General features: G+C 38.8%; 1 protein-coding gene across 3 annotated transcripts in view; it reads left to right on the top strand.

Moving 5' to 3' along the window:
- The window catches only part of form3 (FH2 domain-containing protein formin 3), a 124,579-nt gene that overhangs the window by 96,409 nt on the left and 12,175 nt on the right, over positions 1-15,995 (top strand). For all 3 annotated transcript variants that reach the window (XM_074103487.1, XM_074103486.1, XM_074103485.1), the window contains 10 exons: positions 269-377; positions 6,513-6,593; positions 6,908-7,067; positions 7,536-7,569; positions 11,399-11,537; positions 12,122-12,301; positions 13,545-13,656; positions 14,111-14,322; positions 15,045-15,149; positions 15,680-15,840. In XM_074103487.1, the coding sequence (XP_073959588.1) occupies positions 276-377; positions 6,513-6,593; positions 6,908-7,067; positions 7,536-7,569; positions 11,399-11,537; positions 12,122-12,301; positions 13,545-13,656; positions 14,111-14,322; positions 15,045-15,149; positions 15,680-15,840 (1,286 nt within the window). In that variant the 5' untranslated portion in view covers positions 269-275. The remainder of the gene's footprint in view (positions 1-268; positions 378-6,512; positions 6,594-6,907; positions 7,068-7,535; positions 7,570-11,398; positions 11,538-12,121; positions 12,302-13,544; positions 13,657-14,110; positions 14,323-15,044; positions 15,150-15,679; positions 15,841-15,995) is intronic.

Raw genomic sequence — 15,995 nt, 5'->3', positions numbered from 1 at the left:
ACAAACATCTTTAAACGAACAATATTTATATTTATTCAGTAATCACGCTACACATACTTTCCACTTTTCCATACAATTAAATTCGAACTTATTGTTATGCGTATTAAAAGTTATGCATTTCCAAATGAGGCAATTTAACGTTATGCTAAGTTATTGTTGTGCGTAGCTTTATTATGCCTTTTAAAGTTATGCGTTTTTAAATTAAGACAATTACGTAACCGTTTGAAGACCCTGTGATGTAGTAATTATAATCGTGTTATTGTTTCAGAGTCGGCATGGAGAGCCGCGTGGGATTGGACTACATCGTCGAGCATGCCGAGTACGCCAGCAAGCTCGCGGCGGCGCTTTCCTCGCCCGCCGCGCCTGTCAAGAAACAGGTTGGCACTAAGGATTAGAATAGAATAGAATGGAATATAATAGAATAGAATAAGCCTTTATTAATACACTTAGAGTAAAAGATACGATATTATAAATAAACGGAAGATACTTTCCACATTAAACTTATAACTATAACATAACTAAGTTTGGAGGACATTTCAGTCCCTCTTGGCACGAGTTGTTACTCATTTAAATCTTATAGCTGTTGTGGTGTTTTTATATTTAAGGCCTTTGGGAACTAACATATTCATTATCGTTTGATCAAAGTTCCATAATAAATAAAGACTAAAAAAAAAAAAAACTAAGTGCTAACTAAGTGTGATAAATGGATTGGGCTCAGCGTATGCTGTGGACGCACACAAAAGTGCGCATGCACACAGCGCTGATTTACAGCCCAACCCTTTACACTTGCTGCCTATATTTGGGTTATAACTGCAATGTGGGTAGGTTCGAATACAAAATCGGGTGGTAAAAGTTTTTTTTTGTAAATTAATTACTTTGAAGCCCTCACATACCCTAGACACCCTTTTCACAAGCTTTTATTTTAACTTGCCTCGTTGTTGCTTTTGGTTTGGGCCACATCTTCTGGCCGGAGGGTGTGGCCGTCGCTTTAGGGAAGCAGAGATAAAAAAAAACTTAAATATTAACTCTCTTTTTATTATTATGAATTATTTATTTATTTATAAAAAAGATTATCTTGTGGACTTACAGTAAAAACCAAGACGTCCACAAGCGAGTAAACTTATAACTAGAAAATACAGATGAAAAATATAAAAATAAACTTACACTAGAGGCTTACGACTATTTAAAAAGCGGCTGAATTTACATAGGAGGGTTGGCCAGCTATCTGCAAATACGTCGGCCTCCCGGATCTGTGCGAGGAACTCGTTTATCAACGCAACAGCCCTAGCGGTAGGTGCATTGCCCGCTTGCAGGGTCCTAGTGGAGTTTGTGGAGTATGTGGAGTATGTGGAGTTGTTATTATTTACAGCATATGATTATTTGTATGTCTTTTAATTTACAGTGCATTGGTATAAACTGTAATGCTGTAAATAATCATTGGTTAGGAATAATAAATAAATAGATTATGCAAGTTAATTTTGATCCACATCCAGTGGTCAGCTTGACTTTGAATTGAATTTGGATAAATAATGTAAGTTGGAAGACAATGCAAGTACAGGCAATAAAAAGTGCAGTTAGCAAAAAAGCTGATTTATTAACAGAAAAGCACAGAGTTATAATAACACATATACAAAATTAAAAAAAAATACAACTACTATCTACTTCATCATCCCAGCCTATATACGTCCCACTGCTGGGCACAGGCCTCCTCTCAGAACAAGAGGGCTTGGGCCATAGTTCCCACGCTGGCCATAGTTCTGCCGGATCGGGCCCAGTGCGGATTGGAACTTCACACGCACCATTGAATTGCTTCGCAGGTTTGTGCAGGTTTCCTCACGATGTTTTCTTCACCGTTTTAATGTTGACAAATAAATTTATCCATTATCATTATTATTATCATTATTACCGCGCAAAGCAAATGTAATTCGCACGTGGATTTCGAAAAACTCAGAGGTGCGAGGCCGGGGTTTGAACCCACGACCCTCTGTTTGAGAGGCGATAGGTCATGTATTAATAAGACTTTATTTATATTTAATGTGTTTTATTTAGTCGTAAGTCTACAGAGACAGATTCTTATATCCATATCATAATGTCACCATCCTGATATATCATAGATCAGAGAGAGTCAATCAAATTCGGAACCATAGATTATACAACATCTTCTCTCTTCTCAAAAAAAAAACAAAGATAAAAAAAATATTGATTCTAACAAAAAAAAAAACTAATACCATCACTAGTAGGTGATATAATCTTCTTGCCACTTGGGGGCTGCACGTGTCGGCGTGGCCGTTGCGCAGGCGGGTTGATTGGCGCCTGCTCTGCTGACTGCGTGCTGTTCCCTGCTGGGGCGCCCACACTCAGGGCGTTAGCTGGCTTCTCTACTGTTTCCAGGCTGCCCGTTGGCGGTGTAGGGGACTCTGCCCTAGCTCCAATCATAATCGCAGTTCCTGAGACTGAAGTAGCTCTATCCGGCTCTAAAAACGGATCCACATGGTCCTTATGAGGCTTTATAAAAACTCGATTTCTACGGTATAGCCTTCCATCCACTTGAACTATATACGATCTGTCTGTTGCTCTCCCAACTATTTTTCCAGGATACCATTTCTTGTCCATTTCAGGTTGCAGCTTAACAAATACTGACTGGTTTTCTATTAAGGGGGGCAGTGCTTGTGTTTTCTTGTCATAGTACATTTTGCTATTTATTTGTTTTCGCTTGATATAATCTGTCACATTCTGTACCACTTTAGGTTTTAGTTGAGAAACTAGTAAAGGCATGCCTGATCTTGTTCTTCTAGAAAAAATTTTTGAACTGGACTTTCTTCAGAGTTTGCTGATGGTATATTCCTTTGATGAAGTAGAGCATACCAGAAATCTTCTTTATCTTCAGCAGTTTTTAGCATGAGTTGCTTGGCCTTCTTAACTGTAATTTCAGCTTTCCCGTTAGACTTCGGATAGTGAGGGGAAGAAGTCACATGATGGAATTTCCAGGCTTCTGCAAATTTTTTGAATTCTTGATTTACAAAGTTTGTGGCTCCATCTGTAATTACTTTCTGGGACCCCATATCGTGCGAAATTCTTTTTACAGATAGCTATAACATTATGTGCAGACAAGTCACTTAGATCATCCAGTTCATAAAAATCTGAGTAATGGTCTATTGTTATTAAATATCTTCGTATTTTATTGCTTGACCTTATTTCAAATGCATCCATAGAAATTATTTGGAATGGATATTCTGGTATCTCAATACTAATCATCGGCATGGATCTTTGGCAGTACGAATGTTTCAAACAGGTAGCACAAGATTCAACATGATTTATTATTTCTTTAGTCATTCTAGGCCAAAATACATTGTGCCGTGCTACACGAAGACTGTTCACCACTCCATTATGACTCTGATGTATAATTTTTGTTATATACTTTCTTAAAGCTCCCGGAATTAACATTTTCCCATTCCTAAAAATAATTCCTCTGTCAGTACTGAGTTCATGTTTGTATTTAAAATACTGCTTCAATTCAGGAGGCATACTATTTTCATACTTAGGAAATCCCTTTATTATGTATTCTGTCAATGACTTTAGGTTGCTATCTGCAATAGTTGCTTCCTGGATCTCTTCAATAATTTTGTCAGATACCTTCAAATAATTAGTTTCTTTCATGTTTTGAATTGTTTTGAATATTTTATATTCTTCAGATACTTTTTCTATGTTGTCCATGTAATTCTTGCCCTGACTGTATGGAATTGGTGATCTAGATAGCATATCTGCTACATTGTTGTTTTTTCCCTTTACATATTCTAGATCAATACTATACCTTTGCAGAATCATGAGCATAAGCTGAAGTCTTTTTGGTGCTTGTGACAATGGTTTACTAAATATGTTTATCAGGGGTTTGTGGTCTGTCTTCACAATGGTTTTATGACATCCATTAATATATTGATCAAAACGGGTACATCCAAAGACAACAGCTAGCATTTCCTTTTCAATTTGTGCATACCGTTTTTCAGTCTTTGTAAGTGTCCTGGACGCATAGGCAATTACTTGATTCTCTTGGTAGATGACTACGCCCAAACCCTCACTACTGGCATCACACTCCATTGTGACCGGTTTGTTCATTTCAAAATACTTCAGGGATTTGAGATCTGAAATTATATTCTTTAGTTTCTGGAACTCCGCTTCTTCTGCAACAGACCATTTCCATATAGCATCCTTGTAAGTGAGTTGCCGGAGATTTTTTGCTTCATAACTGAGATTCTTTATATAGCGACTGAGATATGTTATCATACCCAGAAAACATAATACTTCTTTTTTGGAGGTTGGGGTTGGCATGTTCCTGATGGCTGTAACCTTTGACTCATCAGGTTCCAGTCCATGATCTGTAAGTATATGACCAAAAAATTTCACTGATGTTTGTAACAGATTTAACTTGTCTTTGTTTAATTTGCAGTTTGCTTCACATAGCCGGATTAAAAGATTCTCTAGGTTTCTATTGTGATCTTTTGTTGCCTCAGTCATGTTTTCACCAACCCCATAGATGAGAATGTCATCAGCCATGACCTCTACTCCTGATAGGCCACTTAACAATGAAGTTAATCTTTGTTGAAAAATTTCAGGTGCTGCAGATATGCCAAAAGGAAGCCTTTTCCATCTGTACCTACCAAAAGGTGTCCAGAATGTTGTAAGTTTACTGCTTTCTTCTGTGAGATTAACATGCCAGAAGCCTTTCTTTGTGTCCACTGTACTGAAGACTTTAGCCTTTCCCAGTTCTGGTAAAATTTCATCCAATGTTGTGAATTGATAATTGGGACGTTTTATTGCTTTATTCAGTGGAATAGGATCCAGGCATATTCTGAATTTATTATCTCTTTTGACAACTAAAATATTATTTACCCATGCTGTGTGTTCTGTTTCCTGGGTGATAATATCTTCTTTCTCCAATCTCAGCAATTCATCTTTTAAGACCTCTCGCAATGCCATGGGGACACGACGAGCAGCTTGGATGGAAGGCGGTACAGTTTTATCAATTTCTATAGTGGCATCACCTGAAAATTTACCATAACCTTGAAATACCTTTTCATATTTTTTTATTATATTTTCTGCTTCCCTTCTGTCTATTTTTTCATGGGAATTTGGGACAGGCCTTTGCAATATTTGATGAAGCCTAACTTGTAACATGCTTTTTCAGATAAAAGTGGTCCATGGTCGAAATCAACCACAGAGAATCTTATCTTATATCTTTGATTATTAATCACACACAAGAGATAAATGTCACCCATTACTTTTAAAGAGTGTCCACCTATTGTGCTAAGTCTTGATTTAGAAAGGAACATCTGAGGTTTTTAGTTTCAAGAATTTTCTTACATGCTTCATAGCCTATTAAACACATCTGCGCTCCAGTGTCTAGTTGAAAAAGGTAAGGTTTCAGCATATTATTTACCTCTACATGCATTTCACCATGCACCGAACCGGATCTCTTGCTTCGTACCACTTTCCCAATGTGTAACTCTTCTTCATCTGATGAGAAACTATCTTCGACTTCTTTAATATATTTCTTACTCTTTTTCTTGCATACTTTTTTATTGTGATTATATGCACCACAATTTTGGCATTGTTTTCCATAAGCCGGGCACAATTTTTTACTGAAAATGTGAGATTCTCCACAAAACTTACAAACATTCTTTCCCTTTGATGTTGACACCTTATTAATTTCTTTCTCTTGACTTTGCAAAACAAGTAGCTGATCAGAAGTAGCTTCTGCCGATCTGCACATATCAATAGCTAGTGTCAGGTCTAACTTTTCAGCCTTCAACAGTTCTTTTTTTAGGTTGCTGTCCATGATGCCTACTACTATCCTATCTCGAAGAAGGTGCTGTTCAAATTCCTTGTATTCACAAGTGCTTATTAGCTTCTGAAGGTCCAATAAAAAGCTGTCAAACCGCTCATTTTCCTTCTGTATTCGAGAGTTAAACATAAAGCGATTATAAATAACATTTCGCTTTTTCACCATGCGATCCCAACTTCTGAACCATGTATTAATAAGACTTTATTTTATATTTAATTTTTATTAGTCGTAAGTCTACAGAGACAGATCCTAATCCAAGACTCATAATGTTCACCGCTCCGCCCATAATCATAGATCAGAGAGAGTCAATCAAATTCGGAACCATAGATTATACAACAGGTCAAACCACTAGGCCACCACGGCTTACAGGCCACCACGGCTTACATCTACTTACTATTTACAAAACTTATACTAAATAGAAAATGTCTTCAAGGCTGCTGCTTTGGGGGCCGTTCCTAGGAGGCTGGCAGCATTACCTCTCTGGATAGCTAGGCTGATGCGTTGTGCAAGGTAAGCACCAGCCCGCCGATCCCTTGAGGTATCTACCAGCCGAGAAGATAGCTGGCGGAAGAGCTGTTTTGCCTCCAAAAAGCTTATATTAAAGTTCCACAATGAGGTATATCTTAAAAGGAGAGTAGTCTTGTATTTTAACTTTATAATGTTATTTAACCAGGTGTTCGAGTTGCTGTCGGCGCTTTGTGTCTACAATGCTGACGGGTATGCCAGAGCAGTGGACACTCTCGACAGATATAAGGTAGAGTAATCAAACTTCAGAACTCTAACTCGGTTACTATACTTACAACTGATATTTGGCTAGATAAAAAAGTTATAACAAAAAATTGAACCGACTACAAAAAACCATGAAATTAATTTTCTACCAGTCAGAAGTCCAAGTTTAGTCAGTAGACTTCGCTAATTTTCATTTTCTTGCGACTTATCTCGTGTCCAATCCTGAGTCGCCGTTTTTCAGAAATTTCACGTTTAAGTCATTGTCATGTCATCATTAGATTCGCTTGCACGGTCTAGAGCAAGGACCATAATATTTGAAATATGTTTGATTTTTTGCAGACTTTAAAGAACGAGCGTTACCGCCTCAGCGTGGTCGTCGAAGAGCTGAAGAATGCCACCACTACGGACTACAAGACGGCGCTGGTGGCGTTCGTCAATTGCTTGATCATTAGCGCTCCGAGACTACCTGAACGCACCCGAGTGCGGAACGAGTTCATTGGTGAGTTTGGTCGAGAGGGTATGATCCACGGATCAACGGAATGGCAGAAAGATGTCGGAAAGAGCTAGTGAGCATGATACATGTACTCGTAACAATCTAGGTCATTAATATTTATAATCCACGATGTCAAAACAACTTTACACCTGTAACTTTTATGCCACTGACCATGAGGTCGAGGTATACGTATATTTGACGCTATAGTTTTATTGATATTAATGCCGTCGCCTGTATGACCGAATGTACGAACGAGGGAACTGAATCGCGTACATGGGTGGAACTTTTTTTACAATTAATTTCAAGATTAGGTACTTAATTCAATTGGCAGATCAATAAAATTTCAACATTTGCAGCGACAAGCTTCCACTCTGGTTAACGATTTGTTGTATCTGTATGTTAGTATTCCTTCTGTATCTACTTAAATGACAATAAAGTAGACAATGTGTTTAAATAATTACTTTTTTCTTACAGGTTTAGGTCTGCTGCCCACATTGAACAACCTAAGGTAAACAATCGCTCCATTAAATTAATTAACATCAAGGCTGTCAACATCTACAACGTAGATACATTTTTAGGCACTTGTCTCACTGCCGACGATAAACGAGTAGCGAATAGAGCTACAAACTAGATACAAGTTGGCGAGCAACGAGAAGCGAGTGTGTGTAGTTTTGTCGCTGAGCTATGAGCGAGTATGAGTGCGACGGGCGATTACTCGCACTGTAGAGTAAAATAACCGCTGTTTGTTCTATCGGCGTGACTGTTAAGCGAGCATCGCTGAGCGAGTTTTAAGTATATTAGCTCTTGTCGCTGCGACAAACTAATGTAGAGTGAGAGGGTTCTTAGCACACTTTTTTCGTTTCTTGAGCGAGAATATTATTATAGTCGATAACGTTCTCGCTGACGGTAGGACAAGTGCCTTACTTTTTACCATGGTGTAGAACCAAGCTCAATGGAGCGTGGAAACCAATAAAATCTTTTTGCGCAGACGACGGCAAAAACTTCGATCATGCGACAGCGCTGATAAATTACAGGTAACTCAATTGAATGACACGTTAGATTGTCGCTGATCTGATTGTAGACAGAAGCTTAGTTTGATGGTTGTTACGTGGACGATTTATTGGCACTTACAGACAAAAAATCTGGAGTACTTAGTGTCTGTTGAAAAATCGAAGGAACAATAAGGTTAGGTGTTTTCTTTGCTAATTAATAAAATGACTTTGAACAATAAACAGCTGATCGTTCTATGTACGAAAATTTTCAAATTGACATTAATAGAAAAACTAAAACTACAACAGTGTCGAGTTCAGTTTAGTAGTATCTAAAGAAGAATTGCCAAGCGTAAACCAGGTTGAACGACTAAATGTAGATTTCCTTTCCTGTAAAACGGTCTTAGATGTTATAACTAAAGAATATACAGTTTGTAAGTGGTTCTTCAGAGTTCCTGGTACAATTAAGGAAAGAAAAGAAAGAAAAAAAAATATATGAAAACTATTTACAGCCGATAACAATATGCTCTGCTAATACTTACCTACTTGAAAAAAAACCATAAGTTAAACGAAGATAAAAAATAGTTACATTAAGAAACGGAAAACATAAGGCATCTGTATACCGCCAATCTGTTGTAATACGAGTAGGTATTTATATGCTAAACAGTTCATTGGCTGATCCTAATTCGGATCCTAAACTTTTTTACTTTATTTATAATCCATAAAAGATTTTATTACCTCTATAATCAAACCAGTCCAAATTCGGCGACAAAATAAATTGGATGAGGTACAGTCAACTATAAAGAGATCGATACGGTCAAAGTTAGAAAAATATGTACTTGATTTTATTCACTTAACGATAAGGTTGCGCATATATATTTTTGTAAGTTTAGGCTCCCTTTCCATCAGAGATGTGCAAGGATATGTTGCGTGGAATGTGTTTTTCATGAGCCAATAGAAACGCTTCATTTACCTCGCCTCGCTCCGCTCCGCTGTTTCCACCAGAGATGTTGTAATAAGTGCATTAGCATTTATTAGATATTGTTGAATGAAACACCAACGTCTTAACAAGTCATCTTTAATAAAGTGCCGATGTAAAGCCTGTCGTACATGCACCTTATATTAAACCACATCAGAGTAAAGCCTGCTCTCATGACTTCTCCCTTTCTTACAATAAACTTAATATAAGACATGACCCTTTAGCCAACTTGGTTGTTTCACTACTCTGTCCGCAGCGCCGTGTAATAGTGCATTAGCATTTATTAGATGGTTGTTGAATGAAACACCAACGTCTCGACAAGTCATTTTTAATCAAGTGCCGATGTAAAGCCTGTCATACATGCACCTTATTTTAAACCACATGAGCGTAAAGCCTACTCTCATGACAGATGTGCTGTGTGGGGATAGGTAAATGAAGTGTTTCTAATTGATTCATGAAAAAATCCAAGCAGCACACCCTCGCACATCTCTGGTTGAAACGTAGCTTTAGCTGTATCTTTGAAGTTGATTGTACTTTGTGAAATTATATCTCTTCAACCTTGTTGGAGTTGGAATTAAGAAAAAAGATTAATGAAATAACGATCATGTTTGGCAGACGTTCGATCATCGCCCATTAGTCGAACAATCTGATTTTGATTAGATAAAGATAAATAAATCAGACGGATTTTCCTGATCGAAGATTTGGCGGTGAATCTCAAAAAGTTTTTTTTGCCTGTCAGGTTAACTGTTCGTCAAAACTGTAAAGTGTCAATTGAGGCAATCTCTTAAATCCGCTAGTATGAATTTTGACTAGGCACTATTCCCATCTTAGTATCTACTATCGACCGCGGTGGCATTCATAAAAGAAAGAAAAGAAAGAAAGAAAGAAGACCTTTTTTTTATATTCACAAAGACACAAATACAACAAAATAAAAACAAAACAACAATTAACAGCAAACACAAATAAAACAAAAAAGAAATACAAAAATGTAAACATACACACGATTTGTACACGATTTTGTGCGTCCCCGCAAAAGTCAAACGCATAAGTGTTTGTTGTAACCAAAATTGAATAAAGGTATTTTGACTTTGTTCCACAAAGGGTGCAGTCGAACAAATTGAATTATGAACCAGGGTGGAACCTTTTAATAATGAATTTCACTATGATTTCCTTGACACAAGTAAGAGATGTCAGCCTGACATTAGTAGCACAAAGGTTCCCTGGGTCATGATTAAATTTGTTGGACTGTACTAACACCGAACGTTGTTATATTATCCAAACTTAATACATGAATGCGAAAGAAACTCTATCTGTTCGTCTATTTGTTTCCTTTATACGTCTAAACCGCTAAACGGAATTAGATGAAATTTGGTATGAAGATATTTTGAGGCCATAGTTAAATATCCAGATTAATTGTATTCCCTCAGGTTAGCGTTAAACGAATTCATAATTATAAATGTCAAAGTGTGTGAATAAGTGTGTGCGTTTGTTTATTGAATCAGGCGTTACTTTGCAGAGGTCCATATCAATGAACTAAAAAAAAATCTTTGCTCACCCGCGACCTTTAAGATATAGCTAAGTTTATGCAAGATATGCGTGTTCATGCAATAAGAATACACACAAATCACACAAACCCACCTATCACCACCCCCACACTACACTGACGCGTTTCGAACTCAACCAGAACTCATCTTCAGAGCAACACAACCGTACACCATGCTACCAGTTGTTACACTAACATCTAGTCTGAGTTGTGTGATTTGTGTGTGTTCTTACAGTGGAGGTGGAGGAACTGCAGGAACACGCATATCTTGCATAAACTAAGCTATCATAAGGTCGCGGGTGAGTAAAGAAACTATTTCAGTTCACTGTGCGTTTGTTACTCATTTGCGATTTAAGGGCTGGTATGTAGATAACTGATTACCTGGAATTACACAGAGGCATGTATTTCGATATTCCCACAGAATTCGGTAAATCTCAAAACTTCAACCGCTAGTGTTAGAGACGTGAAATTTGACGCGGTTGCTTTTTAAGCAACATTCATGATGTAATCTTTGGGAATTACCATGGGAATTTGTTTACGACTTAGTGGTTTACGAGTGTAAAGCTCCGGGTTTTTCCTTCCTTGTATCAAAGACGAAGATTGTTCTTGATTAGATTTGGATACCGTGCCCCCACCAAGTCGAGCAAAACAAAGGCACGGTCGTACCATACTTTTCTCGAAAGCCATTATCTGTCTATTTTCAACCTCCTGTAATTATGTGCTATGGGATTTACTTACATATTATCATATCAATAACATTCAATTTGAACATGTAGTTTAAGAACTATTTATTTATTTACTTGATGACAAAAATGTTGATTTCCAGACATGAAGCGACCAGCCACCCTGACCTCAGCGTCCAGCTGGACGTCTTCGACGAACAGCGAGAGAGCGACGAGGCTCAAGGCCCTGGTGGGATCAATCTCAACTCACATTTGGATGTCTTCTACGCTATTCTTAAGCAGGTAGAGAACTTAGAGAGTAAGATTAGGGAATTCAACTGTCGCCAAGTACTGAATGGAAGAACTTTCCAATATGAATATACAATTTATTGAATCGGACGTTAGTTACTTTGCAGTGGTCGAGTTCATATAAATTACCTATGAACAAATAGTTTGTTTATCATATATATATATATATATTTATATATTTATATATATATATATATATATATATTATTATGTTGCATGGACATATATATATATATATATATATTTCGTTCATGCAGCTCCTCCGCCTTCACACTATACGAAATCCAAGCATCACCAACATCACATTACGCTGACACGTTCCGAACTCAATCAATGCTCATCGTCATGACAACACAGACGTTCACCAAGCTAGACGTTAGACAACTCTAGAGTCTACTTACTCTAATTTCGTTTCTGTCTAAGACTTGATGACTGATAAAGTGTACCCCCAAACCCCCATGCTTTTGAAACCTATCGAGTTTTAGAGTCAGAACAGTCTTATTAAGTGACACAACCTTTGCAAAACATTTACCTAGCAGTGGCTGGATGTAGACTAATTTGACTGCTAACCTTTTCAGGTGGCTGACACTCCTCAAGAGATCCCATTCCTCAGCATCCTGCAGCATTTGCTCCGAATAGACCCCAAGGAGCCAGTGAGCGACATCGTGTGGGACACTGCCGAAACTCTGGTCCACAGAGCAACGCTTTTAGAAACTAGGGAGGATGCTGCCAAGCTGCTGAGAGCTCCTAGTGTGCAGGTCAGTCAGCAGTTCTTGATTGGCATTCGTCTTCAGCTTAACGTGTGATCACGGCCGGATTTAAAGGTCCGGAGGCCTTAGGGCGACAAAGGAGTGCCCTCTCCCCTCCCCTCGCCACCCAAACTATAATATTTTCCAAATATTATGAGGGAAATTTGAGATTTTGATATTTTACTGATTTCCTGATTGAAGTGAACAAATATAGATGAATAGTTGTTTCATCATCATCATGTCAGCCGAAAGACGTCCACTGCTGGACATAGGCCTCCCCCAAGGCTCTCCACTCAGACCGGTCTTGTGCTTTCCGCATCCACCGCGATCCCGCGATCTTAACCAAGTCGTCGCTCCATCTTGTTGGAGGCCTACCGACAGCTCGTCTCCCGGTCCGCGGACCGGCGGTGAATAGTTGTTTGATTACTAGTATTTACTCGTCGGAATTTAAAAAAAAAAACCCCGAAGTCTCTATTGTGGCGGCCCTCTTTGTGGAGGCCCCGGGGCTATAGCCCCAGTTACCCTCCCCTAAATCCGGCCCTGCGTATGACAAATCGCGCGAATCGTGTCAAAGGTGTCACGATTCGCGCTAAAACCTAAGCAGGAAGCAGGGTGTAAGTCCTAAAACCTAATGTTCTGCGTTATACCTACATATTTTTCTGACAAACGAAATATTTATGTTGTGTTCTCAGACAAAGACGTACTTACATATTTTTTTGAGTAATAATAGTACATTGTGTCTTAAGGGCGGTAAATAAGGAATTACGAACGAGAGTCTATTAGAAGCCCGAAGTCGAAGACTGAGGGCTTTAATGAGTCGATGTTCGTAATTCTAGTACCGCCCGTGCGACATACAATGTTTTTCATCACATTTGCGAGTAAAATTTATATTTCTAAAAGAAAAAATATAATTGTTCCAAATATTGGCGATACCTTAGGCTGCGCTCTTGGCAGCGCCGCCCTCCCCCTACCTCAGCATGTGCCTGAGCCGCGTGTGCATGTGGTCCTGCTGCTACGCCATGCGCAGCAGCGCGCTCAGCGCCATCAGTACGGGCACTGACTCATTTACCGACCTTGGGCTTCATGACAACAAAATTAGTACGCGCAATGACTCATTTACCGACCACGGGTTTCATGACAAGCACATTAAGGTCGAGGGTTTTATTTGGGGGGTTGCAATCAAGGTAGCCTTCATGTTTTGACACTGTTTACGAGCAAGTGTGATGAAAAAATATTAATGTTGTGTTCTCAGGCAAAGATGGGCTGCACTTGTCAGCACCGTGACATTTCCAATGCGGGTCGGAAGCAGAGCTTGCAACGAGCGTTGTCACCGCCACCACCGCCTGCGCCTATGCCGCCACCAGGTTTGTACACCTAAGTAGTTTAACCAAAGTATTTCAACGTTTAAAGACCGGGCAAGTGCGAATCGGACTCGCGCACTGACAGTTTTTGCACAAGTAAGCAAAATGGTAAGGTATTAAAAGATTGTTACTGACTTGGACAGACAGATACAAATAATTAAGATTTTCATTATTTTCTAATTGATTGTGATATGAGAGCTACTTTCATATGAAATTTCAAGTTTCTAGGAATACTAAAAATTCCTTATAGGTTCCTGACTAGGACAATTCGTAATAAACATCTTTTTTAATTACTGTATCTTTTGTTTCCGTTGACATACTTAGATTTCGTACCTACGTGTTCCTGGTTTATGTTTAGATTTTTGATAATCATTAAATGTTAGGTACACACTTTACTGAACGCCACCAAAAATCAATTATTCAACCAAAATGGTTCTTACATTATTTTTGTCGACAGGTCCACCACCGCCTCCGATGATTCCTCCTCCGCCCTGTATCCCACCGCCTCCTTGCGGACCTCCACCCCCTCCGGCCCCACCGAACCTCTCAGCCCCCTCACTCCCTATACCACCAGCTCCAGTATTCGACGTGAAGCTTCCGCAGCAGGAGACACCCATACCGAAGACCAAGATGAAGACAATCAATTGGAATAAGATACCTAATAATAAAGTAAGTAGAGGGGTAATCAACTTTTTCCGTTGTCCAAGAGACAGACAGGTTTCTTAACAGGTTCATTGTTTGATGACGGACATGTGCCTCATATCACTGATAATACTCGTATGTCTATGTGCCACAAGTGCCTCATGGCAATGACGTTGCGTTTTAGCACATTGCATCGGAGCTGTGAATCTGTTAAAATCTGTTATAATAATACTCTACTAATGTGTAAAAATTGGCCAAGGGATGTTATCAAATCACAGCAAAGAGATCACAAGAAAAATATATTAAAGAAAGAATTAAAACTAACAGTAATACTAAATTAAGTGAACGAAAGGACACACAAAAGGGCCTTCACTCGGTATGTGCTGCTACACATTATGTGCAGCAATGCTGGTTTTCTGTGGAGCCCAAATACCGACCAAATGAAGTGCCTTAACAAGTTTTACCATGGTAAACTCTGCGTGGGTGACAGTACAGTAGTCTCTTGAGCTGACGTAGAAAAATATTATAAAAAAACATACAGTACAGAAACGACTAGACTGTACTAACTAAAGCTTGTATCGATTGGAGTTGTCCAGTTGCATTCAGATTGGACTATTCTTAAATAGACGGAAGTAAAAATCGAATACTTTGAGCGAACTCAACCAATTCACGCACATATTGTTAGGTACCTGCTGATCTTTACTTTGTTATTTTTCATAAATAAGTCTTCAAAGAAACGTTATTTTTAGGTGATTGGCCAGAACAACATCTGGTCCTTGGTTGCTTCAAGCCACAAACACTCACCAAAAACGGAACTCGACTGGGGCGAGATTGAGGGGCTCTTCTGCCAACAGGTAAACAAAGTGATTCCATTAGTTATCTTAAATTTTATTGCAAGAATATTACTTCTTTATTTCACCAGCTCAGCAACCTGCCACTGAAAATGTCATCTTTTCTTGGTGGACAATAGTTTTCTATTATAATTGAGATGGTCGAAATTAGGCAAAATCTTACCAGTTTAAATTAATTAACGACGTCAGCTGTGAATCCAGAGAATTATGAAATCGGAGCTTTCAAGAAAAAGTTTTATAGTTCCATTAAGGGCTGGCAAGAGATCAATGATGCTCCTTGAGTTGTTGGCTCATGGGCGGTGGTGATCATTTCCCATCAGATAACCCGCTTGTCGTTTGCCTGCATCTCATAATAAAGAAACGAACGCATCCGTTCCGTTGTATTCTTCTTTCCGTATCTATTTACATTAGAAATTTTGTGACCATTCATCCCTGGAGTATGGGATGGAAAACGAAAGATGCGTATCGACTCTTGTCAAAAAAGTTGCATATGATTCTTTGCGTACATTACGTAAATTGTGTATCACTCTCAGTTTCAGCCAACCGGATCAGCGGGCTCATCACCTCGCCTTGGTCGCAGCCCCATCTGTGACAGCTCAGGGGAGAGGAAACCACGGAAGGAGTCCTCGGAGATCACACTCCTGGACGGAAAGCGGAGCTTGAATGTCAACATCTTCTTGAAACAGTTCCGAAGGTAAAAAAAAATACCGTTACTAACTACTCAAATCAACTGTTACCTATTACTGTTAGCCTTCAAGGATAAAAAATATGTAACCTGTTATGAAAATGTTGTTTGTTGACATTTATCTCAGGACCGGTCAATGTAGTACTTCTCATTTTTATTTACTC

Source organism: Choristoneura fumiferana, chromosome 20, assembly GCF_025370935.1.
Source record: "Choristoneura fumiferana chromosome 20, NRCan_CFum_1, whole genome shotgun sequence".
NCBI lineage: Eukaryota > Metazoa > Arthropoda > Insecta > Lepidoptera > Tortricidae > Choristoneura > Choristoneura fumiferana.
This window is presented reverse-complemented; position numbering and strand designations above follow the sequence as displayed.